We start from the raw sequence: 26,735 nt of genomic DNA on the forward strand, positions 1-26,735 counted from the left end.
TTCAATCCCATTTTCTCCCCCAACTATCCACTTCAAGAACAAAAGTTCATTTTTGTTCTTTCTCGAGGATTCTTTAAACTAAAAGTATAAAAAAAGACTAGTACATGGGAAAAGACATAAGAGAATAACTCTGAAATATTTCAGCACATATGATGCTTTAAAAGGAAAAACAAATAAGTAAAAAACTGATTTTATGATTGTTTAAGAGTGGACAGCCAGGGCTATACAGAGAAACCCTGTCTCAAAAAAAAAAAAAAAAAAAAAAAGAGCCGGGCGTGGTGGCGCACGCCTTTAATCCCAGCACTCGGGAGGCAGAGGCAGGCGGATTTCTGAGTTCGAGGCCAGCCTGGTCTACAAAGTGAGTTCCAGGACAGCCAGGGCTACACAGAGAAACCCTGTCTCGAAAAACCAAAAAAAAAAAAAAAAAAAAAAAAAAAGAGTGGAGATTTTGAGTCACACATCTTGAACAAAACTTGAGTCACTGTTATCATGAACATTATCAAACACAGATATAAAGTACATGACAAAATAAGCAGAAAACCATAGCAATGAGGTTTGTAGCTACTAAGTTTATAGCTAGCATACCTGGGATTCAAACTTAAGTCAAGCTCAAAATGCTGAACCATAAGCCTGTCCCTCAGAGTGGACACAAAAATGTGTAATAACACAGGTATTTTATACATATTTAAAATACAATCACATGAGCCTGTCAGACCAACAGCTATGGAAACTGAAGGCAAGAAGATCAATCAAGCTGAGGCATTCAAACCTATCCTGGGCAACATATTGAGATCTCATGGGGGGGCGGGGGGGATGGCTGCTTTTCCAGAGCACCTGAGTTTGATTCCTACCACCCACATGGTGACTCACAACTGTCTAAAACTTCAGTCCCAGAGGACATGACACCTTCTTCTGACCTCTGAAGGCATGGAGAGTACATATGATATACACATCTACAGAGGCAAACATTCCTACACATAAAATACAATTTTAAACTCAGTATGGTAGTACAATCCTGTGATCCCAGAACTGGAGAACTTGTAACAGATGCATTTTAAATCAAGGCCTATCTGAGTTACATCGTGACACATTGTCTCAAAGTACAAAGAAACAACATCAACAACCACAAAAAGCCCACAGAATAAAACTTTCTAGTTGAATATATGAGCAATCTTACAATCAACTAAAGAAACTTGGGTCAAGAAGCATGTGTGTAATCTTATTGAAACAGGCGTGCTATACATAAAAACCAAAACAACAACAAAAAAAGTATGTACAATTATTATAGTGCCGTGAGACAATAATACCAGGACTCCAGAGGTAGAAACAGCAAGATAGAGAGCTCAGAGCCAGCCTAGGCTACATAAGGATCTGCCACAAACAAACAAACAAACAAACACAATGCATAGAGAAAAAGTTACTATATAATTGAGAATAGAAACCAGACACTGATATCATTAGTTAAACAGGGTTATATTAGAAAATCATTAGTGAAACAATGTTTAGTTAAAATGCTGAAATGGACCATAGGCTTAACAATTAAACTAGTTGAAAACCCCCTCAGAAAGGTGAGGAAAAGTCAGAAGGGCAACTGGAGGATCAGGGCTCCCTCAGTGAGACTGGGAAAGCACTAAGACAACTTCAGAACCTTCAAACAAGGTAGTGGGATCCCAGCAGCTTAAGAGGGAGGGTGTCTAGCAGCAGTGGCCTGGCCTGAAGGATCCTCCATACGGAAGACTGTATTGGTGAGCAACAGGCAGTACTCTACTGTGACCTCAAGGACTGTTTGCTTCCCCATTTGATAGCTGATACTGGGGGGTGTGTGTGTGTGTGTGTGTGTGTGTGTGTGTGTGTGTGTGTTGGCTTGCCTGTGATCATCTGAAGTGTCTTGGGAATTTCTTCTCTCCTTCCACCACAGGTTCCGGAGTGTGAACTCAAGTGGTCAGGCTTGCATGGCATGCATGGTTACCCACCGAGCCAACTCACAAGTTCTGGGAATTCTTTGGTAAGAAATAAAACATTTCTTTCATAATGAAAGAAGTAATAAGTGCGTGTTAGTTACAAGAATGCACTGTCATGCCGGGCGTGGTGGTGCACGCCTTTAGTCCCAGCACTTGGGAGGCAGAGGCAGGCGGATTTCTGAGTTCGAGGCCAGCCTGGTCTACAAAGTGAGTTCCAGGACAGCCAGGGCTACTCAGAGAAACCCTGTCTCAAAAACCCAAAAAAAAAAAAAAAAAAAAAAAAGAATGCACTGTCATCACACAGCATTCTGGAAAGATAACAGGTTTATACATTTAAGGGCATACGGCTGGTTTCATGAGGCAGGGTCTCAATATGTCCAGCCTAGTCAGGGCCAGCCTACAGGCTGCATTTGTCTCAGGGTAGCTGTGGATGCAGAACAGTAGATCTTCAAATAACAATATCAGAAGGTTGGGCATTCCTGTTATTCTCTAGGTCTTGATACACTCACCACTTCCTCTGGTGTGCATGACAGAACAGCTCTAACAGGGCTGAGAAACACATTGCCTTTATAAAGCTAAGCTGAAGAATCCCAGGGAAGTGTGCAACAGCACCAGTGAAAAAACACACGTGTCAGGAAGTATTTCCAACGTGCGAAACACCAAATGCAGAGCACCTGAGATCCCAAGTGTAGTCAGCCTGCCTAGCATAACACACCAGGAATGGTTTAGCCTCTATGAGGAGGCATCCCTGGCGAGGAGGGTTCCCTAGTAACAACTCAAGGAACTGCAAAGAAGCATTGCACATTGTCACAAACCACAGTAAATAATCATTATCATAGTAGTCTCAAATCCCAATTAATTGACAATGGGCATTCCATCTGTGCAATTACAGCAACCCTGAACATGTCCTGGGGACTACCAGATCACCCAGAGGCCTCTCCATCCTGTAAGCGCCCTCATAAGAGGCCAGAGTCCGAAGCACTTCTCTTTTCAGAAGCTGAAGCCTTCCCAATTTTCCATGTAAGACACAAGTGGATTCTGGGAAAGGCAATGGTTAACGTTTAGCGTGTACTAAGTAATCCACTTGGTTCTCAGTATGAGAAAGCTTGAGTTGTAATAATGGAAGGGGAAGTTCTAAAGGAGAAACGAGTAAAGAATATCCTGAAGGGAGAAGTGTGGGAAAGATACTGACATCTACCAGGTCTGACTGAATGTAGACCTGAGCTCTCACCAATGACCAACACTGCACACCACACGATGCAAGCCAAAATTTAATACGAACAGAACACTCACAAGGGCTTTAAAATACACGGGTACCCTATTGGGTCCAAACAGCTTACCAATGGCCAAACTGCAGACGTGTATTTTTAAAAGGTCAAATCAATGACGAGTCATTGTTGTATGAAATTACTTTTCCTAAAGTATTATTAAATTCACTAGCTTCACTTTAACTCTCCAGACTCCCTTGTTTCCACTCTTCCCAGAGAGTTTGGCTTGCTTTGATTTGTTGTTGTTGTTGTTTGGTTTGTTTGTTTTGTTTATGAGACAGGGTCTCACTCTGTTGCCCTGACTGGCGTGGCTCTCTCCACCACCTTAAAACGAAAAATCAAAACAATTTAAAACAACAACAACAAAACCAACCCCCCACCAAAAACAACAACAACAACAACCAGGCACCGAAACTTTAGCAACAACAAACAAAAGTGAAAGTCTCTACCAACTTTTCACTGACAAGTCTCAAAAGTTGACTCTCAAGGGCTGTAGGGGAAACTTTTCCTCCCCAGTGTTGCCTGGGAAGTAAATCCGCACCACTAAGAACAGACTTTGTTGGCCACCAGCAGGGGAGCTCTTCAGCTTTTGTCCCCAATCCATTCAAACAAAAGAAGTTCGGTCTGGGGCTTCCCAACCAGGGTCCCGCACCCCATGGGGTCTTGCACACTTGGGGGCCCGTCACTCACTTCTCAGCGCCCCGATGAGCAGAGAGCCATCCTTCAGCAGCTCTTTGATGAACTTGTTGGTTCTCTCCAGCTCGATCTCGTGACACTGCAATCGCTCCCTAAAATCCGGGCTGTCCAAATACGAATCGCTGAACTCCAGAGTGGGCAGCCCCATGGCCCAGGCGCGGCGGCCGCTAGCTGCGGCGGGTGCGGGGACACTGCGAACGCGGGGGAGCGCTGGGGAGAGCGGAGGACTGGGCCCCGCGCGCCGGGCTCAGTGCAGCTGCCCCGAGGCCGGGCGGAGGCTCCGGGCGCTGTCACCGGCTCGCATCGTCGCTCGCTCGCACCGTGGGGGTGGCGAGGCTACAAGCTGTAGCGCAGAGGAGTCTTCTGACAGCGTCACTCGCTGACCCTGGGGACAGTGGCGCGCGCTTAGCTGGCGGCGCCTCACGGCGACTCGGGCCCGTAGGGAAACCCGCCCCCTGTGCGGAGCGCACGCGGGCCGGCCTGCAGCTCCCGGGCAGACCCTCCTCCACCCTCCCCGCCCCTCGCTGTCCCCGCCCGGTCCCCGCCCGGTCCCTGCGGTGCGCACTTTGCTCCCCGCACCCAGCACTGCTGTGTTGTAGCCTCACCCGATTCCTACCCGTCCCCGTCTGGGCCCACTGAGAGCGCCAGGCCCTGTGCGCCCCAAACCATCTCCAACCCCCAGCGTCCCCCTCAGGAACAGTCTGACTCCCACGTTAACCCCTGCGGGAACTACCACTTCCCAGCCGGTTCAAGTTTCACTTCAGGGTCCTGCCCATAAGTCCAAAATAGAAAGGATGTCCCGCCTGACTCCCAACCCCGCTGCATTGACCCATCAGTGAGGTGTGTTGGGTGTTATCCCTCAGTCTGTAAGAAAGGGGAATTGATTTTATTAACTCATTTCACATGTTATATACCCCTGTTTTAGTGTCTCTAATTGACACCTGGGTGGGTGGACCTACAAGTTCAGAGACTTTCATCGACTTGACCTGATCAAGCATTTCAAAGGAATCATTAATTCCTTTGGTGGTGGTGGTAGGTAATACCTGCATTCAACTGGCTGAAGCAGGAGAATTGCCAAGAGTTCAAGGCCAACATGGACTACACAGAGAAACACTGTCTCTGAGATGAATATATATATATGAATTCCTGCAAAGAGTCAATTAGCAGAGGTTGACCTAATAAATGTGCGTTCTGTTGAAACCCTGACAACAAAATAACCTACTATTTTATGTCATCCTGCACTCACCTGTAGCTTTTTTGAGAACTCCGTTACTTTTCTTAAGGATCTGTTTTTAATTTCTACATTTCCACTGCTTTGTATATTTGAACCATCTGTTTTTAAAAAAGAAAGGAAGGAAGGAAAAAAGAAACTTGTACAAATCATGGGAAAATCCACTGAAGTGCTTTACATTTTTTCCCAATTAAATTTCAGGAACCTTTAGCTGCAATTTTTTTCAGCCATACAATAACATTAAAAGTAGCATGTAAACAGCCAGGAATGGTGGTGCATGCCTTTAATCCCAGCACTCGGAAGGCAGAGGCAGGTGGATTTCTGAGTTCGAGGCCAGCCTGGTCTACAGAGTGAGTTCCAGGACAGCCAGGGCTACCCAGAAAAACCCTGTCTCGAAAAACCAAACAAACAAAACAACAAAACAAAACAAAAAGCAAAAATAGCATGTAAACTTTAAAACAGACAAAACCATGTAAACAGTATGCTTGATGACTTTTTTTAAATTCTCATTTTAAAAGCTTACATCCATATTTTTAGTACGAGTCTGCACACTTTAGAAATGTGTGATGACAGTTCTATACATTTTCTTTTTGTGATATTTATTTCTAGGGATGGGAACACACATCTGAACAGTGGAAGTCAAGGGACACTCGGCTGTAACTGGTTCCTTCCACAAGGGATAAACCAGGGATTGAACTCAGATTCTCTGGCCTAGCAGCAATCACTTTTGTCAGCTGAGCCGTCTTGCCAGCCCTCATCTTAGCTATTTTAATTTCTGAGTGTGGAGCTTGTCTGTCAGTTTCATAGATGCCTCATTTGGAAGTACAAGGGAAGGCAATAATACTGTTCATCAACTATGAAGGGGCTATAGTGAGCTAGTTGTCTTTCAAGTACTGTGATTTAACCATTTGTCACACAAACTGAAGGACAGAAAACCAGCAATGGTTAACAAATGGTATACTCACAACTTTTTTATGTAGCTGCTGTTCTAAGCACCTAAATGTTATGATCCAGTTTGAAACATTATAAAGCAAGAAAATGGCTTCTGTCTCATAACTGCCTTATAACCAATTCTGTGGATTGCTTTGATAAGCAGCTTTTAGTTGTTGGTGAGGTTTCTGCGGGAGTCTTATAGGCAGCTGTAGTCTAGATTCTAATACCTGGGTTATCATTCCCTCAAGCATAGAGGTAATCGTGTTTTAAGCTGACTATCTACACCACTGGGACCCAGGTAACATGATTTATATGAGAAGGCAGAAATATTGGAGCATCCTGCATGACCCTGAGCGCTTCTCAGGAAAGAAAATCCAGAAAATGACCAAGTATATTCGTTGCAACGGGTTGGGTATGCAGGAGCTGGGCAGGGGTGCCTACCGACCCAGGGGCTTCCACTGAAGCCCATCTGAGCAGTGATGTAAGACAGCACTGTGTGTCTACCCTTCACCCAATAGGATCGAACTGCAGTGTATTATTATGAGTGGACACTTTCCTGCACTGCTCTGTTACTGGTGACTCAGTCTGTGATTCATGCTTTAATCATACTTGTTAGTCTAGCCTTCTCCCATGCCACATTAACCCAGCTATCTGAAACATTAGAAATGGCTCAGCTTTTAAACAGATTTACTAAAAGTTTTGAACAATAATAAATGAACCAGATTCCATGCAAATGGCGGTGTTCAAAGGGTAAGCTCTCCAAATCGGCAAGTGTAAAGTCTCATCTGAAATTTCACTGCACCGAAATGGAGCCTTTCCAGAGACTTCCACTTGTGCAGTACGTGGCATTGTTGGCTGCACAGATATTACAGGCTGAACACACCCTCTGGCACTGACCTGGATATTGGCACAGTGAAATGTCTCTGTTTTCTTCATAGAGCAGTGAGGAGTGGAGCTGTGTGCTTGGATTCAAGAGTGATAGGTAGTTGAGGCGTGCAGCAGATGCAGTGCTGTGGGTCTGTCCTAAATCTTTGCCTTGATCCACATAGATGCCTCCAGAAGTGTTTCTGTGAAGGTATTATTTTGCAGTTACTGAGAACAGACATTTCTTTAAGATTAACTTTTATTTCATAACTAGGTATATAAATATATGTGTGTGTGTGTGTTTGCACATGCCATGTGTACATGTATCCTTGTAGACCAAAAGAGGTTGATGAATCTCCTGCAACTCGAGTTGTTCCACCAAACTCTGATCCTCTCCAAGAGCTGTGTGTGTCCTTAACCACTGAGCCATCTCTTTGGCCTCCTGAGAACAAACGTATGCTTGTAAGAAGCAAGTCTCCTAAGACTACAGTGATGCCTGGGGAAAGAAAATGACTAAGCTATGAGCAATTATAGACTCTTTGGCCTACATTGAAGAAAAGAGTATAGAGCATTGTCCCTGTTGACATCTCTAGAGACATCTTCTAAATACTGCCTGGTCTCGAAGGAATTCTGAGAGGAACTTTCACAGCATTCTGCTTCATTCTTATACCAGATTCTATGACTTCCAACATGAAAATGAAAAACAACAACAACAAAAAAAAGCAAACAAACAAAGCCGCAGGTATGACAGCACATGCCTTTAATCCCAGCAGTCTGGAGGCAGTATCAAGCAATCTCTGAAAGTTCAAGGACAGGGTGACATACAGAGACCATGACTCAAAAAAAAAAAAAAAAAAAGGTTAATAGTAACTTTATAAGAGCATGATTCTTTTCTTAAAATCACTCACTGTGGTAAAATATAGGAATGTATGTAAATGTTATCATCTTTATCATGCCCACCTCAGAACCTGGCAACAACTGCTCCATTTTCTGCCCCAGCCTGTGTGACTTCAGAAGCCTGGGCTCCTCGGAAAAGAAAGTGTCTACTTTATCTCACTTACATCAGTCATTGCCACCAGAGGCAAAGAAGATGTGTTTTAAACTCATCTGTACCAGCATTCAGTTTCTTAAATATATTTTTATCACATGCATTTACTTGATTAATATTTATCTGTCTACTTGTTTATTTGGGGAAATGCACTTACCACAGCCCATAGGGAGGTAAGAGGACAATCTTCAGGGCTTAGTTATGCACTTCTACTATTGGGGTTCTGGGAATGGAACTCAGGCCATTAGCCTTCTCAGTAAGTGCCGTTCAGTACTGAGCCACTGTGCAAGCCCCTATACTCAGTTTTAAAGCAATTAAGTCTCTAATATACTCTTCTACCAGCAAGAAAAAAAAAAAAAAAGGATTAGGCCTTGATGTTGCAAGGATTGCTAATGCTGCTTATTTACAGAACTGACAAGATGACAAAGCAGGTAAGAACACATGCTGTTCTTCCAGAGGATTGTAATTTCCAGGAGCCTTGTCAGGTGGGCTCACAACCACAGGTGATTCCTGCTCCAGGGAATGCAAACTGTTCTCTTCTGGCCTCCGTGGGCATATGTGTTCCTGCACGCAGAAGCACATGCATGAGCACACACACACACACACACACACACACACACACACACACACACACACACACACCACACCTAAATAAAATAATTCATTAAAAAGTAAAGTCGTGACATCTGGGCTGGAGAGATGGCTCAGTGGTTAAGAGCACTGACTGCTTGCTCTCCCAGAGGTCCTGAGTTCAATTTTCAGCAACGACATGGTGGCTCACAACCATCTGTAATGGAATCTGATGCCCTCTTCGGCTGGGTCTGAAGACAGAGACAGTATACTCATATAAATAAAATAAATATTTTTAAAAAAAAAAGTTTTGCTCTTATGGTTATTCCCCACAATGTTCTATCCCCAGCATTCATTATCAGACTGGTTGATATATGACATCACCACCTGATTGAATTACAGAATCTTCTGTGGCTATAAAATGTTCTCACATCTTTTCTCTAATACATGCATCTCTCCTCCTGTCTTTGATCACTGTCATAATGAACAAACCCTAAATATAAATATGTATTTTGATGTCATTTGAAAGCTGTTATCTACATAGCTGGTCAGTGAGACCCTGTCTCAAAAGAAAGACTTTTAAATCCGCATTTTTAAAAAGATAATTTTATTTGCATTTAAAGAAAAGGAGTGTCTTTGTACCTCTGTGTGCAAATGTGTGATTCTCAGAGTAGCCATTGCTACATTAGACTTTTCCTTTCTTGCCTTCTCTTTTATAGTGTTGGGAGTTGGACTTAGGACTGTGAACAGCTAGGGAAGGGCTGTGCCTTTGACTATTTCCAGCCCTAACTAACTACAGCCCCATGTTAAACAGGTTGTACACGATATAAAATGCTTCCCCTTCCCCCTTCTCCCTTCCCCCTTCTCCCTTCCCCCTTCTCCCTTCCCCCTTCTCCCTTTCCCCTTTTCCTTTCCCCCTTCTCCGTTCCCCCTTTTCTTTTCCCCTTCTCCGTTCCCCCTTTTCCTTTCCCCCTTCCCCTTTCCCCCTTCCCCCTTCCCCCTTCCCCCTTTACCCTTCTCCCTTCCCTGTTCTCCCTTCCCCTTCCCCTTCCCCTTCACCCTTCTCCCTTCCCCTTCACCCTTCTCCCTTCCCCTTCACCCTTCTCCCTTCCCCGTTCTCCCTTCCCCTTCCCCGTTCTCCCTTCCCCTTTCCCGTTCTCCCTTCCCCTTCCCCTTCCCCTTCCCCTTCCCCTTCCCCTTCCCCTCTCCCCTCTCCCTTCCCCTTCCCCTTCTCCTTCTTCTTCTTTGGTATTTCCTTATATGAGGTCTCATATAGTGGAATTGCGTCTCAAACTCTATGTTGCTGAGGGTACTGGGGTCACAGACATGTAAACTGATTTATGTGGTTCTAGGAATAGATCCCAAGGCCTTGTGAATCTTAAGCAAGGTCTCTAGTAACTGAACTACATCCTCAGCTTCCATTCTTACCCCCTAAAGCAGTGGTTCTCAACCTGTGGGCCACAAGTGCCTTGGGGTCAAGTATCAGATATTCTCTAAGATTCATTACAGTAGCAACAAAATAATTTTATTGTTGGAATCAGCACAGCATGAGGAACTGTATTAGCAGCATTAGGAAGGTTGCGACTCACTGACTCAGAAAGCTCTAAGGGATACTATTGAGAATGCAGGATGCCTTGAAACTGTCCAGCTGGTCCCCAGTTTTATTTGTTGTGAGGAGGTCTTAGAATGAATGGGTTTAAATGAAACAGGGGAAGGCTGTCATGTTTAGGGTGGAGCTTGACTGGGCACGAAAAGAGAAGGTGGAGATGATTGTTTGCTTCCAGGCCCAAAGTGTGTTCTTGCTGGACCATCTGACAGCCTGCTACAGACCCTGGCAAAGGCAGGGAGGGATGTTTAGAGCCCCATGGTGGCTTAAAGAAGCTAATTCAAATGAATAGCTCTACATCCAACACAGAGATGTCAGCCATGGAGTGCTGGCCACTCCTGAATGATTAAACCTGAGAGAAGGAGGAGACCTCCAGTCTCTGCAGCTGGAGCATTGCTGAACAGGAAGAAAACAGATGCAAAAGAGCATCTGTCTAGGAGTCAGAATGACCACTTCCTTTACAGGAGACTGCATCCCCTCCAGTGTACACTGACATTTATTCTGTCAGTGTGCTTAGACAATAAGTCAGACGGCTTTTCAAAATCAGCGGGAATAATGACAAAACAAAATCATTGTTTTGGCAAAGGGCAGAGTTATTATTTTTAAACTTTATATATTTTTAACACTTGTTAGTAATTTTTTCCCTATCCATCAGTTTATTAAACTGGGAAAAAGATGTACATTGCTGAGAGGAAGTGTTAGTTTTGCTAGATAAACAAAAGTAGACAGGGAGCCAAGGAGACTGACACCCTAGCTACACTGTTTATGTGTCTCCAGCTCTTGCTCCCATTCCACTGTAAAGACAAGGTTTCAGTGGACCAGAGCACACCAGCTACAGAAAAGGCTCCCAGGCTGTCCTGTTCACTAGTATGTTTTTTGGAGACAGGGTGAATTTCCTATACAGATGAGATGGACTTGATCTCACTACATATTAGATGATAATCATGAACTCTTGATCTCTCTGCCTGGTTTGCAGTAGCACTGGAGATTAAACTTGAACTTCAGTGGCACTGGAGATTAAGTTTGAACTTCATGCATTCTAGGCAAATACTGTTAAAATTATCGTGGAAAAAAGGAAACAAAACCAAAACAAAGCATGATGTTTCATTCTAGACCAGAGGGTATAGTTTTATGCAGAGAGGAAGGGTGCACTTGGTAGGGATGCCAGGTAAATGAGGGATAGATGGGGTCTCTTTCCTTTCCTAGGATGCCCTTCCTTTGGGAGAAAGTTTCTGAGCACCATGGTTCCCTGGTGGTAGGCTTAGAAGCCAGTAGCTCCAGGCATGGGTGTGCTAAAAACTTGTCTTACAGGTTCTTCACTCAGAAGACTGAGGGATGACTCACCATCTGACTTTTTCTTTCATGTTGGAATAGAGAAAGATGAAGAGAAGAAACAAGGATATAAATAGTGACAGAGCATGTCTGATAGGGAGGGGAGAAGAGAGAGAAGAGAGGGCTGAAGGTAGATGAAGGATGTGGAGGCAAGAGAAGAAAGTGAAAAGAAAGAGGGGCAGAAGAAGAAGAGGGAGGAGAGGAAAAAAGAGGAAGACAAGAGGGTAGAATGAGGAGGGGAGAAGGGAGGAGAGGGAGAAGAGGGAAGGGGAGGAAAGAGAGGAAGAGGAGAAGGGGAGGAGGGGCAGGAGATCAAACAAGAGGAGAAGGATGGGGAGAAAAAGAAGGAAGAGGAGGAGGAGGAGGAAGAGGAGAAGGAGGAGGAGGAAGAGGAGGAGGAGGAGGAAGAGGAGGAGGAGGAGGAGGAGGAAGAGGAGGAGGAGGAGGAGGAAGAGGAGGAGGAGGAGGAGGAAGAGGAGGAGGAGGAAGAGGAGGAGGAGGAGGAGGAAGAGGAGGAAGAGGAGGAGGAGGAAGAGGAGGAGGAGGAGGAGGAAGAGGAGGAGGAGGAAGAGGAGGAGGAGGAGGAGGAAGAGGAGGAAGAGGAGGAGGAAGAGGAGGAGGAGGAGGAGGAAGAGGAGGAGGAGGAGGAGGAGGAGGAGGAAGAGGAGGAGGAGGAGGAAGGAGGGGTTTCCAGGTTCTCCTTTAGGTGCTGCTTGGCTCCTGGAAACTCACAGTAGTTTAGGAAGAATGAACTAGCCAGGAATGGTGGTGCACATTTTTAATCCCAGCACTTGGAAGCTTGGAGAATCTCTGGGAATTTTAGTTTCATGGAAAGCCTGTTTTGAAAAAATAAACAAACAAAAAAGCAAACAAGCAAGCAAGCAAACAAACAAACAAACAAAAAACCTGTTCTACCTTTGCAGACCAATGTCCTACCACAGGATTTGCTTCCTGCTAATTGTTTCTCCCTGCCATTCCAGAGACTGAGAAGTGGCTAAGGAGTTACAGGTAAGGAGGAACCCGTGGTCCACTCATGTTCTTTAACCCAAGGCCAAGTGAGTTAGCATGAAAATAGCATCAGGCTAGCAAGTGAATTAGTGGATAAATCACTTGCCAAGCAAACGTGAGCACCAGAGTTCAGTTCCCAAATGTAGCTGCCTGTAATCCCCATGAGTAGAGGATAGACACCAGAAATCCCTAAAGCAAGTGGCAAGCCAGACAGTACCAAATGCTAGTTCTAGATTCTGCTGGATATCCTACCTCATTGAGTAAGGTAGACCAAAAAGACTACTGACACCACCTTATCACCTCATTCACATGTGCAACCACACATATATGAACATACATATACACACAACCACACATATGTATGCATACACACACATACACAGCCACAACCAATTGTAATAGCAACAACAACCTTTTCTTCTCCACCAGGTGTGGGGTTCTTGCCTATAGTCCCAGAAGTTTATTTTAGGCCACATGGACTGTATATTAAGACCCTGACTTGGTTAGAGTTTTACTGTTGTAAACAGACAAAGGTAACCTTCTAAGGACAATATTTAATTGTGGCTGGCTTACAGGTTCAGAGGTTTAGTCCATTACCATCAAGGTTGGAACATGGCACCCAGGCAGGCTTGATCCAGGAGAAGTTGAGAGTTACAAAATTTTGTTTCAAATGCAAACAGGAAAAGACTGGCGTCCAGGAACATAGGATGAGGTTCTTAAAGCCCGTGTCTAAAATGACACACTTCCTTCAACAAGTACACACCTACTCCAACAAGGACACACCTCCTAATAGTGCCACTCCTTGGGTCTAGCATATTCAAACCATCACAGACCCTATCTCAAAGCAAATAAATAAGCAAGCATTTCACAAAGACTAACCATCCATTTAAGTGCACAGACTAAAGGATGATGCCTTAAAATTGTCCCTCTCTTTCCAAATTGACACTTCCTGATGATTCTTCTGGCAGAAACCCATATCTGTTTCTCCAAGCTCCTAGCAACAATCTGTCTCTACAATGAGCATCCCAGAGGCATTTATTTAACCTGCTCTTCTAATTGCATTCACTTCCCCCTGCACCTTGCCCCCTCCCCCCAATGCCTCCTTGTTTGACTGAGGGAAAAACTTGATAACCGTTGTACCTCCAGGATACTAAGCTACATTGGTATCTCCAGCAACAGTTTTCTTTTCTTCTAGCTCTGGCTTCAGCAATTGTTTAGCCCTGAGTGCTTGGAGAATAAGAATAAGCCTTTGGCTCATGTCCATGTGTCCACTGAGCCATTCTTTAATCAGTAGTCGAAGATAGACTTATTTTTCTGAAAAAGCAAGACATATTGTCTGGGCTTGAAATTCTTCAGTGCCCTCACTTATTGATTGGATGGAGTCCAAACTCCTAGGTGTGCCAACCTGCTGGCTTCTATCTCTCCAGCGCTGCTGACTGTCTTTTTTTTTTTTTTTTTTCTTTTATCTGGAGTCAGGCTGCAGTTAAGCTTCATTGCTCAAAGGGCACTGTATGGGCTGGTGAGAGGAATCTTGAAGGGGGTCAAGAGGTCACCCAGAGGCCAGTTTCCATCTGAGTGGGGAGGTACATGTTTGAATTTCAGGTCTTGGGAGGTGGAGGCAAGGAAGACAAGTTGTTCTTGGTCAGACTCAACTTCATAGCTCAGTCAGCTCGGGCTGAAACAAAACAAAATAAAAAGCTTTCTATTTATTTTATGTTTTAACTTTGAGGATTGCCTTTAAAAATCATAAAAGCATGTTGAGAGTCATGAACACAAGTGTGATACTAGAGGGTGCGGAAGGGTCTTCTGCAGAGTCTTTTCCACAGCTCATTCTACTCAGCAAGTCCTGCTGTGGTGCACAAGAAAACCATGGGATCCTGTGGCACTGCCACTCTGTGAGGCATGTTTAAGGACTGTCTTCTGGTGCCACCTCAATGCTACTGGCTAATGAATAAGACAGCTAGACAAGTTTTTTTTTGTTTTTTGTTTTTTTAAGATTTTATTTTTTTAAGGTGTGTGTGTGTGTGTGTGTGTGTGTGACGTATGAATGCAGGTTCCCTTAGAGACCAGAAATGTTGATCACATATATGTGAACTGGAGTTACGGTAAGTTGTGAGCCATCCAATGTGGGTGCTGGGAACTGAATTAGATTCCTCTAGAACACTGTAAAGAGCTCTTAACCACTTAGCCATCTCTCTAGCTCCTGTGGGATATTTGCGATGACTACTCATTACAGATGAAGTTCAAATGATATCACAACTTGCTGGATGAATACAGATCTGGCAAGAGTTCCATCTTTCATTTTTAGATAAAGCCTCAGTATGTAGTCCTAGCTGATGTGGAACTCACTACATACACCAGACTCAAATGCAGACATGTGACTGCCTATGCCTCCTGAGTGCTGAAATTAAAGGCATATGGCACTACATTCATCTATAGTGTTCTCTCTGCATTAGAATCCATGTATTAGCTTATTTATTGACTGTTGCTTTTAAGTCAAAGACAAAGACAGAATCTTGCTTATATCAGGCAGACTCAACAAGCATCTCCTGAAGGAAGAAGCAAAAGTAAAATTTGGTTTTGTCCTTCCTGGCCCAGGAAGAACTGTATCCACTACAACAGTGGGTGCCCAAAACCCACCGTTCTCTCACATGAGTGGAAGAAAAGTTAAGAGTATAGAGTAATTAAGATATTCCTCTTCATGGAACTTGACTCCAGTGCAATACTTCAAAGAGCTTACTTCTCTCCAAAGGGATCTGCTGGGAAATGTGTTTGCCCTCACTTTTCCAGAACTTTATTGAGGTTAAAGCATAAAGAGCTTTCAATAAGGCCAAAGAAACCTGGTGATTCCATTTTGGTTGATGTATCATCAGAACTAAAAATAGGATGGAAAGATGGGAAATTGTTACTGGAAGCTTCATCTAAGGCATGCTAGGAGCTTACAGATGAGGCAGAATGGTGGCTGGCATTCAACTTGCAACCACACAGGAGACGTTCCAAAGCACACAGAAATCTCAAGGGTTCAGTTCCACAGTTTTGGAGTTACCAGGTGTTCTTGTCTGGTTTTGTTTGTCTGTTTTTGTGGGGTTTTAAAGTGCATTTTTATGAAGCCCAGGCTGGCTTCAAACTCACTATGCAGCCTAGAATGGTACTGACCTCATGATTCTCCTGCCTCTACCTTCTAAATTCTGAGGCTATAGGCATGTGACAGTCTAGCCAGCCCTGTCATTCACTTTGACTCTGTCCTTTGGTTTTGATTGCCCCTTTCCCTGGGACTATAAGAGAGAGGGTGTGTGTGTTTGTAAGTTCAGTTTACCTTGGAAAATAGGACAAAGCCTCAAATATAACATTTGGCTTTATTTACGAGACAAATTTTCTGGTCTACATATAATATGCAAACTACGTTCTCATATGAGTTAACCAGCATATGAGATGGTACAGAGTTGAATCATCTATTGGGACTTGGAGAGAGAATGACAGACACTAAATATATTTAATTCAATTCTGTCCCCCATGTGAAGGCAGAACTAGATATTTATTTATTTCTATGCATGCAAATATGTGTAACTGCATGGGTTTTTGTGCACAGTGTGTGCAGGTATTCAAAAGCCAGAGAAAGGCCTCAGGGTTCCCTGGAACTGGAGTTACATACTATAGTTGTTACCAGCTTGATGTAGGTTTGAGGATGTATACCTCAATTTTCTGGAAGAACTGTAAGCATTTGAAACCCCTGCTCCATCTATCCCCTAATATGTGGGGAATGTCTGCAAACTGAGAGACTGGCTTTATGGAACAAAGCCAGGCTGTAGTAGTACAGATATAGATTTTTATTTCTTGATCTTAGTTGCTTACATTTCATTAGAAAAGATTTTCTTGACCCTGGAGATCATAGCAACTTGTTCACTTTACTTGTTGGAATCATGGTCCAGCCTCAACCCAGAACTTATCTACTTCAACGAAATTAAACACTTGAAGATGGGGATTTCTCTTTTTGCTTCTGTGGAGGTCCTAGTTTTCCCCTCTGATAGAACACCAAGCTCATCACAGGTATCTGATTTGTTTAGTCTCATGTAGGCCAGGATTTCTCAAACTCTTTCTGTATGTGAGGGTGACTTTGAATTCCAGCCCCTTCCTCCTCAGTGCTGAGATGACAGGTGTGCAAGTCTACACGCATGATATTCTTATGAATAGTCATCCGTACACCAGAAAGGTAAAACATCATGTCTGAAGCCTTATTTTCCTGATTCTTTGAGAAGCCTTCCCAGTCATCATCCCCAATAATATTGTCTCCTGAAGCCTTGTCTTATGTCCCCTGGCTTCACGGAGTACAACACACACAGACACACATAGACATGTAACACACACACACACACACACCAGCAGGGTTAATCTGATCCCAGCAGTGGCCAGTAAGACAGAATACTTAAATTTTGAGGACATTAGGACAGTTGATCCTGAGCCTAATAGTGAAGTTTGTTGCTGCTGGTGTTATTGTTCATTTTATGTCTATGAGTGTTATATCTGTATATCTGTGTATCCTGTACATACAGTTTCCATGGAGACCAAGAGAAGGTATCAGATTTCCCAGAACTGATGTTACACATGGTTTTGAGCCTCCATTCAGGTGCTGGGAATCAAATCCTGGTCCTTAAGAAGAGCAACTAGTATTCATAACTGCTGAGTAATCATTCCGTGTACAACTGTGAGGTTTTAACCCCTCTTTTCAAGCTAGCTAAGTACATATATTTCTCTATGATTCTCTTTTTAGGTTGGCCACTCACATTTCATTGCTCTCCTTGAAAACAATGTCTGCTCACGCTCTTTCCCTGTCCCATAAAGGGAAATATTGTGTATTGTGCTCAAATATATCCAAATAATTAAAAGTAACATTCTGAGTTGGGTATGGTCCCACACACCTGAAATTCCAGCACTCACACAGTTGAGGTAGGAAGGTCAGGAGCTTAAGGTCATCCTTAGCTACACAGGAAGACTGAAGGCAGCTCTGCACTTTCAGAAAAATCACAGGGTCTTTTGCCTTACAGAACCTTTGCAATTTTATGAGGTCCCATTTGTCAATTCTTGATCTTACAGCACAGGCCATTGCTGTTCTGTTTAGGAATTTTTCCCCTGTGCCCATATTTTCGAGGGTTTTCCCTACTTTCTCCTCTATTAATTTCAGTGTCTCTGGTCTTATGTGGAGGTCTTTGATCCTCCTAGACTTGAGCTTTGTACAAGGAGATAAAAATGTATCAATTCGAATTCTTCTACGTGATAACCACCAGGTAAGCAGCACCATTTGTCGAAACTGCTGTCTTTTTTCCACTGGATGGCTTTAGCTCCCTTGTCAAAGATCAAGTGACCATAGCTGTGTGGATTCATTTCTGGGTCCTCAATTCTATTCCATTGATCTACCTGTCTGTCATTGTACCAGTACCATGCAGTTGTTTTGTTTTGTTTTGTTTTGTTTTGTTTTTTATCACAATTGCTCTGTAGTACAGCTTGAGGTCAGGCATGGTGATTCCGCCAGAGGTTTTTTTATTGTTGAGAATAGTTTTTGCTATCCTAGGTTTTTTATTTTTCCAGATGAATTTGCCAATTGCCCTTTCTATCTCAGTGAGGAATTGAGTGGGAATTTTGATGGGGATTGCATTGAATCTGTAGATTGCTTTCAGCACGATAGCCATTTTTACTATATTAATCCTGCTGATCCATGAGCATGGGAGATCTTTCCATCTTCTGGGATCTTCTTCAATTTCTTTCTTCAGTGACTTGAAGTTCTTATCATACAGATCTTTCACTTCCTTATTTAGAGTCACACCAAGGTATTTTATATTATTTGTGACTATTGTGAACGGTGTTGTTTCCCTAATTTATTTCTCTGCCTGTTTATCCTTTGTGTAGAGAAAGGCCATTGATTGGTTTGAGTTAATTTTATATCCAGCTACTTCACTGAAGTTGTTTATCAGGTTAAGGAGTTCTCTGGTGGAAGTTTTAGTGTCACTTATATATACTATCATATCAAACTGCAAATAGTGATATTTTGACTTCTTCCTTTCCAATTTGTATCCCCTTGATGTCCTTTTGTTGTCGAATTGGTCTGGCTAGAACTTCAAGTACTGAGGCAAAAGACACTGTCAATAAGACAAAAAGGCCACCAAAAGATTGGGAAAGAATTTTTACCAATCCTAAATCTGATAGGGGACTAATATCCAATATATACAAAGAGCTCAAGAAGCTGGACTCCAGAAATTCAAATAACTCCATTAAAAAAATGGGTTTCAGAGCTAAACAAAGAATTCTCAACTGAGGAATACCGAATGGCTGAGAAACACCTGAAAAAATGTTCAACATCCTTACTCATCAGGGAAATGTAAATCAAAACAACCCTGAGATTCCACCTCACACCAGTCAGAATGGCTAAGATCAAAAACTCAGGTGACAGCAGATGCTGGCGAGGATGTGGAGAAAGAGGAACACTCCTCTATTGCTGGTGGGATTGCAAGCTTGTACAACCACTCTGGAAGTCAGTCTGGCGGTTCCTCAGAAAATTGGACATAATACTGCTGGAAGATCCAGCAATACCTCTCCTGGGCATATATGTAGAAGTTAATCCAACTTGTAATAAGAGCACATGTTCCACTATATTCATAGCAGCCTTATTTATAATAGCCAGAAGCTGGAAAGAACCCAGATGTCCCTCAACAGAGGAATGGATACAGAAAATGTAGTACATTTTCACAATAGAGTACTACTCAGCTATTACAAACAATGGATTTATGAAATTCTTGGACAAATGGATGTATCTGGAGGATATCATCCTTAGTGAGGCAACCCAATCACAAAAGAAGTCATTAGATATGCACTCACTGATAAGTGGATATTAGCCCAGAAACATAGAACACCCAAGATACAATTTGCAAAACAAAAGAAAATCAAGAAGAGGGAAGACCAATGGGTGGGAACTTCATTCCTCCTTAGAATAGGGAACAAAATACCTATGGAAGGACTTACAGAGACAAAGTTTGGAGCTAAGATGAAAGGATGGACTATCCAGAGACTACCCTACCCGGGGATCCATCCCATAATCAGCCACCAAACCCAGACACTATTGCATATGCCAGAAAGATTTTGCTGAAGGTAACCCATTATAGTTGTCTCGTATGAGGCTATGCCAGTGCCTGGCAAACACAGAAGTGGATGCTCACAGTCATCTATAAGATGGAACACAGGTTCCCCAATGGAGGAGCTAAAGAAAGCACCCAAGGAGCTGAAGGGGTCTGCAACCCTATAGGTGGAACAGCAATATGAACTAACCAGTACCCCCAGAGCTCGTATCTCTAGCTGCATATGTAGCAGAAGATGGCCTAGTTGGCCATCACTGGGAAGAGAGACCCCTTGATATTGCAAACTTTATATGCCCCAGTAGAGGGGAATGCCAGGGCCAAGAAGCAGGAGTAGGTGGGTAGGGGAGCAAGGCGAAGGGAGGGTATAGGGAACTTTCGGGATAGCATTTGAAATGTATATAAAGAAAATATCTAATAAAAAATAAGTAAGTAAGTAAATAATTAATTAATTAAAAGAAAAATCACAGGGCTTTTCCATTTGGTAAAGAGGAAGAAAACAGATCTAAAGAGACTAAAAACAGATCTGTCCTATTTTATTTTCTGAGATGTAAGAAAGTTGTCCACCCCCACATCACACTGAGGGCTATTCAAAGTCTGCTCCCACTGCCACACCTCCCACTGAATTTAGGAAGGAGCTGAGCCAGGCCTCTAGGTTCAGTCTGCCCTTGAAGTTTTCCCTTCACCTATGCACTAAGTTCTAAGTGGACTTCTGTCCTGGAAACCTCAGTGCTCAGACAGATATCCAAACAATGTGCACTCTGAGCATCCCAAATGCCTACGCACTAACCACAGCTGTTTGTTTATTCCATTCCAGCAGTGACAAACACAGTCACTGTTTCTTGCCTTTTAAGGTAGCAATTCAGTTTAATACTGGAGGAGGAAGAGTGGTGGACTGGGGACAAGGCAAGAAAGGAAAACTACAAGCCGTCATAGCAATCGGTTCTTTGAATGTTCACTTTGAAGAGGCAAACACAGTTTATACAATATATGAAGGAACGGGAGCAACAGTGTGACAGACAACATAGCCAAATGGTGGGTGGTAGGTATAGGTAAGCAGTGGGTGTTTTATCCATGTGTAGGGGCCAGAGGCTGATTCTGGGTTTCTCCCCCAATTTTTCTATACTTCACTGTTTGAGACTGGGTCTCTTATTGGTTTGGAACTCACTGATTGGCTACAGTGGGATGGCTGGCCATCCTACTGTCTTGGCTTTCCAGCTCTGGGATTATAGGCACATAACGACATGCCTGGCTTTTTGTGGGGAGCTGGAGATTCAAAGTCAGATGCTCATGTTTGTGTAAGCAGAAATTTCTTTACTCACTGAACCATCTCCATGTTTTACTGGTGAACATTTATAGGAAAATTTATTTTTAATTTTCAATTTTTAAAGGTTTATTTATTTATTTTTATCTTATGTATTAGAGTATGTTCTGCCTGCGTGCATGTCTGTGTGCCATGTGTGCCTTATGCTTGTGGAAGTCAGAAGAGGACATTATAGCCTCAAGAACTGGAGTTACAGATGGTTGTGAGCCACCAAGTAGATGTTGTAGTTTGAACCCAGGTTCTCTGAAAGAACACCAAGTGCTTTGACCTGATGCACATCTCTCTAGTCCTGGTGTCAAGCTCTTGAAGCATCATGTAGAATGCTCAGTAGTACACACATTGTGTTGTCTCTGACATAAGCCATTGGTCTTTGTACAAAATTTGCTTCCTAGAGAGAAGCACCCTTTTTACTTTTACTTTATTTTTAAAACCATGAGATGTAAAGAAAAGCCATAGCATGATTATATTTGTCAAGGGATGCCACATGACTCAGACTTTAAAAAAAAAAAAAAAAAACCAAAGATTTATTTTCATTTTTTTATTTCCCTCTCTCTGTCACTTACTCTCTCTCTTTGTGTGCCTATGTGAGTATGTCACATGTATGCAGAGGCTTATGGAGCATAGAGATGGTGATGGAACCCTTGGAGTTGGAGTAATGGAGAGTTGGATGCTGCCTAGTATGTCCACTAGACACTAAGGTGAAGTCCTGTGGGAGAGCAGTAAGAGCTCTTAACAATAGAGACATCTCTCCATCCCTGGCACAGTATTGACTACCCATTCCTAAAGTTCATTTTGTCCCATGATATTAGTTGTAGTATTTTTCTGTAGATATGGTGTGGTATTCCTCAAGACAGAATTGTAACTTTTTGCTCATACAGGTCTTTACATTTCTCATACTGTCTCATGTAACTCTTGGTATTAGTCAAAAATTAGTCAGTCACAGCATTTCAATGGACTTGAACCAGTTTTGACTCAAGGGGTCTCTGCTGTTAATGTTGGGTTTTCTTAGGGCCTTGCTTGCTCTGTAGCCCTGACTATTCTGGAACTCCCTTTTTAAGGCAGGCTGCCTTCAAAGTCACAGAGATCCTCTTGCCTCTGCCTCTAGAATGTTTGAATTAAAGGTGTCTGTAACCATGCCTGGCCCTGTTGTCTTAATATAATATTTTTAAGGTGAATTTATTTATTTCATGTATATGTGTACACCATTGCTCTCTTCAGACACACCAGAAGACGGCATCAGATCTAATAACAGATGGTTGTGAGCCACCATGTGGTCACTGGGAACTGAACTCAGGACCTCTGGAAGAACAGTCAGTGCTCTTAACCACTGAGCCATCTCTCCAACCCCAATATAATATTTTTATTAGTACTCTGAGAATTTTATATACGCATACAATGAATTTGGATCATACTCACTGTAGTGGCTGGTTTTATGTCAACTTGACACAAGCTGAAGTTATCACAAAGAAAGGAGCCTCCCTTGAGGAAATGCCTCCATGAGATACATTTCTCAATTAGTGATCAAGGGTGGGAGGGCCCATTTACAAAAGCAAGCTGAGCAAGCCAGGTGAAGCAAGCCAATAAATAACATCCCTCCATGGCCTGTGCATCAACTCCTGCCTCTAACTTCCTGCTGTGTGTGAATTCCTGTCCTGACTTACTTTGGTGAAGTACAGCAATTTGTGTTGCTTGTATGTATGTAGGGCCATTCACTGGAGCATGGCGTCCTAACTGGAGCTACATCCTTAAAGAAAACTGACCTTTCCTTCTCTGCAAGCCATCAGCTCCTCAGTTTAGGGTGGGGCTTCTCATCCAAGGGGAACCTTTTTGTGGGCAAAGACTTACTTTACTGAAAGTCAGAGACACATCTGACTTACCTATGGCAACATTATGATCTTTTCTATGCCTAATTAGTTCCTTGACTTTTCATAGACATTTTCTTTCTGATAATAGGTCAGACAATCAACTCCAAAGCTTGAGTCTTGATGCTCCAGAAAACAGATGGCAAAGTTAAAAGAGGACTTCCCGTCTTCTGAAGATCTTGTGTCCTGTGGTTTGAATGAGAATGACCCCCATAGTCTCAGATACGGAATATTTGGTCCTCAGTCTTGGCACTCTTTGGGATAGATTGACCTTGTTGGAGGAGGTGTGCCACTGAGGGTTGGCTTTGAGATTTCAAAAGTCCCTGCCTTTCCCAATTAGCTTTCTTTCTACCTCCTACTTACAAAAAGAGTGTGAATTCTTAGTCACTGCTTCAACTTCATGACCACCTGCGTCCTGTTATGCTCCCTTCAGGAACAATGCCAAGACACTTGCCCTCTGGAACTACAGCCTCCTATAAACTTTTTCTTCTATAAGTTGCCTTGGTCGTGAAGTCTCTTCACAGCAACAGAAAAATAACTGGGACCTGCTATGTCTCAGCAAAGAGACAGGTTGTGTGTTCTGAGCGCTCATCTGCGTCATTTGGTATATTGTGTGGTCTGAAGACAGGTTGGGCTCTCAGGGTTAACCACTGTTCCAGAATTGAAGTAGACAGGGAGCTGTATTTTCTATAGGCAAAAGGATTACTGAAGCCTTGACAATGACAGATGTCCACATATTATCACAAGCATGAGGAGCACTGTTTTCCCAATTTTACAGACTCAAAGAGGCTGCTTTGCCAAAGTTCACAGCACAGCCAGGAAAAAGCTAAACTAATTCTTCTAACCACTTGTTGCTGTTAGTGTTGGTATTTAAATGGAGAATACATTAACCACATTAGCTACTTTTGTTTCTGGTTGTTGTTGTTGTTGGTTCTTGTTTGTTTGTTTAGTTTGATTTTATTTTGTTTTGTTTTATGGTTGTTGTTGTTCATTCATTTGTTTTGTTTTGTTTTGAGACGGGGCTTCTCTGTGAAGCAACTTTGATTTTCTTGGAACTCATTTGTAGAACACGCTGGCCTCAAACTCAGAGATCTCACAGAGAGCCACCAGCCTCTGCCTCCTGGGCGCTAGGATTAAGGGTGTGAGCCACCACACTCAGCTGTGCGTGCGTGCGCGTGTGTGTGTGTGTGTGTGTGTGTGTGTGTGTTTTAAATAATAAATGAACTGCATTTATTTTGTATGTGTGTATGTGTTGGGGTACAAAATGAAGGTGACAGGACAGCTTTCAGGAATCTATTTTCTCTTTCCATCCAGTGAGGCCTAGAGATCAAACTCAGGTCCTCCAGCTGAGCAGCCACTCTTCTTAACCCCTTAGCCATTTCACTGGCCAGCACTAGGTACTTTAAAAATTTGTTCCCGAAGGGCAGTGGTGGTGCACACCTTTAATCCCAGCACTGACAGATGCAGGTGAATCTCTATGAGTTTAAGGGCAGGCTGTTATGCAGAGAGAATTCCAGGACAGCCAGGCTACAAAAAGAACCCTGTCTGGGGTGGTGGTTTGTTCTTATCAGGCATGGTAGCTCTCAGCTATAATCTCAGCACTTGGGAGGTAGAGGTGGAAAGATCAAGGCCATCTTCAGGAACACGGTGAACTCAAGGCTGCACAGGGATCCATGAGACCTTTCCTCAGAAAGGTTCTGTTTTCTTTTTCTGAACAGAAGGGGCACATAAATAGGCATCTCAATTTCCCTTCCAAAGCCAAAATCATTTGCTACATTTTATGACCTAAAAAGAAATCTGAACTATTTTGCAAGTAGTTGCAAACAATAAGAAAATATTTCTTTAAATATATCCCAGCATTGAAATAAGAATTACTAATATGAGCACATTAAAAAAATCTGCCACTTTTTTCCAGTTGGAAATAAGGTTTGGTACAAAAATTGTTATCAAGTTTTGCTGTTGCTATCATTTAAAAAGTAAATATCAAAAAGCTGCAGTGTTATAAAAGCAAAGGTTGAGGTAAAGCGTTACTAGACTACAACGCCCCTGGACTTAATAGGAAACACTGGTTTAAGTGTCAAAGCCATCCCAGGCTCATGGGTCTAATACTTGCCTACGCTGGTGGTATTGTTTTGTGAGGACCATGGAATGTTCAAGCATAGATCCTGCTACAGGAAGTGAGTTGCCTCAGAGTGAATTTGGGGATTTACTTGCCCAGCAATTTTCATCTGTTTTCAGCCTTTGGTCTGTTAGTCTGTCAGGGTGAGGAATCTCAGCCATACAGTCTTGCAACTGAGAACTCTACTGTGATTTCCTCACTGTGATGGATGGTATCCATTTAAGCCACGAGCCAACATTAATCTCCTCTTCTTTAAGTTACTTCCATCATATATTCTGTCATAACAACGAGAAAAGAAACAAAAAGAGGAAAAAGTAAAATACAATTTTGAACTGCACATAGTGGCACATGCCTTTTATCCTAGCACTTAGGAGGCAAAGGCAGGTAGTTCTTTGAGTTCAAGCCAGCCTAGTACACACAGTGAATTCCAAAAAGAGTCAATATTGCACAGAGAAAACATGTCTCGAAAGAAAAAGAAAAAGAAAAAAAAAAAAAGAAAAGGAAAAAGAAAAAGAACAAGCAAACAAGAAAGAAAGAAAGAAAGAAAGAAAGAAAGAAAGAAAGAAAGAAAGAAAGGAAGGAAGGAAGGAAGGAAGGAAGAAAGGAAGGAAGAAAGAGAGAGAGAAAAATACTGATAAACCTTTTTAAAATATAGTCTTCTAGAATTTTGGGGGCCAGGGAGCAGGAAGAATTCGGTGAAGACAATGGGGGCAGCCTAATTGTCCAGGCTGGTATTGAATTCACGATGCCGGAGTAGGTGGGGTTATAGGCCTGTGCCACAAAGCTATGAATACCCAGAATGTATAAATGAGCTGCTGCCTAACCTTTCCAGGTCAATACTCTGACTGTTATACATTTTCAATGTCCTTTTGTTGCTTTCCTTCCTAACACACTTCAGAGGCATCAAACTATCTCAAGAAACTTGTTCAGAAGTGACAAAACAACAATGGAAAAAGTCATCCATGGAAGCTCTGTGAGCATCAATGGAAGCCCTGTGAGAAAGAGACTGTAGAGATGCTCAGTGGTTAAGAGCATGTGTTGCTCTTGCAGAGGATTTGGATTTTGTTCCTACCAACCACATGGAGCAGCACACAAACATCTGCAACTCCAGTTCAAGGGATATGCTATGCTGCTCTCTTCTGGCCTCCTAGGGTACCCATGCATGTGTACCTGTGTGCATACACACATATACATAATACAACAAATATTTTTTAATAAAAGAATCTTTGTGGAGACAAGAATCTCAGCTTCAGACTGGATGGAAAGACTTGGGGGGAATGCAATCCCCAAAGTAGGTTTAGCATTCTGACCTAAAGAGAATGGAGTTGGGGGTTATGGGAGACTTAATAAATTAAACAAAGAGAAGCTGACAGTACAGCATCAAGGTAACAAATTTGTATACCATGTTTCTTGGGGTCTGATTAAGGAAAAAGAGCTATAACTTGGAAATGGTCCATAAATAATAGAAACCTCTTAGCCACATAATTTAGAGGCATTTCAAGAAGATATCTTAGTGCTTAAAAATAACCCTGTGGCTTTGTGTGTGTGTGTGTGTGTGAAAATGGGATAATGCTTTTGGTGTTAGAGAACATGGTCCTGTGAGAATTAAAATATGCTGTCCGTGTATGAAATAACTACATGCTATTTTCAGTATGTGGTTATAGGAACATGCTAATCCTACATATTCTGCAGATTTGACAGTGTCTCTAACTTTATGCACAATAGTAGGTGACAGATAAAAACATACTGATTTAAACATTTCCAGAACTCTAAGATTATAATGACTTTAAAT

At 42.7% G+C, this 26,735-nt stretch overlaps 1 protein-coding gene and 1 long non-coding RNA gene across 10 annotated transcripts in view; one reads left to right on the plus strand and one right to left on the minus strand.

The window, feature by feature from the left end:
• The window catches only part of Arhgap42 (Rho GTPase activating protein 42), a 246,521-nt gene extending 242,200 nt beyond the window's left edge, over positions 1–4,321 (minus strand). For all 9 annotated transcript variants that reach the window (NM_027823.2, NM_001372564.1, NM_001372563.1 and 6 more), the window contains exon 1: positions 3,920–4,321. In NM_027823.2, coding sequence (NP_082099.1) covers positions 3,920–4,073 — 154 coding nt within the window. In that variant the 5' untranslated portion in view covers positions 4,074–4,321. The remainder of the gene's footprint in view (positions 1–3,919) is intronic.
• Gm16833 (predicted gene, 16833) lies at positions 1,582–26,179 on the plus strand. The gene is made up of 4 exons (NR_045754.1): positions 1,582–1,745; positions 1,919–2,005; positions 12,433–12,517; positions 25,842–26,179. It is a non-coding gene; the product is annotated as a predicted gene, 16833 (long non-coding RNA).
• Positions 26,180–26,735: the final 556 nt, after the last annotated feature.

The sequence above is a fragment of the Mus musculus genome, chromosome 9 (assembly GCF_000001635.26).
Source record: "Mus musculus strain C57BL/6J chromosome 9, GRCm38.p6 C57BL/6J".
NCBI classification, from domain to species: domain Eukaryota; kingdom Metazoa; phylum Chordata; class Mammalia; order Rodentia; family Muridae; genus Mus; species Mus musculus.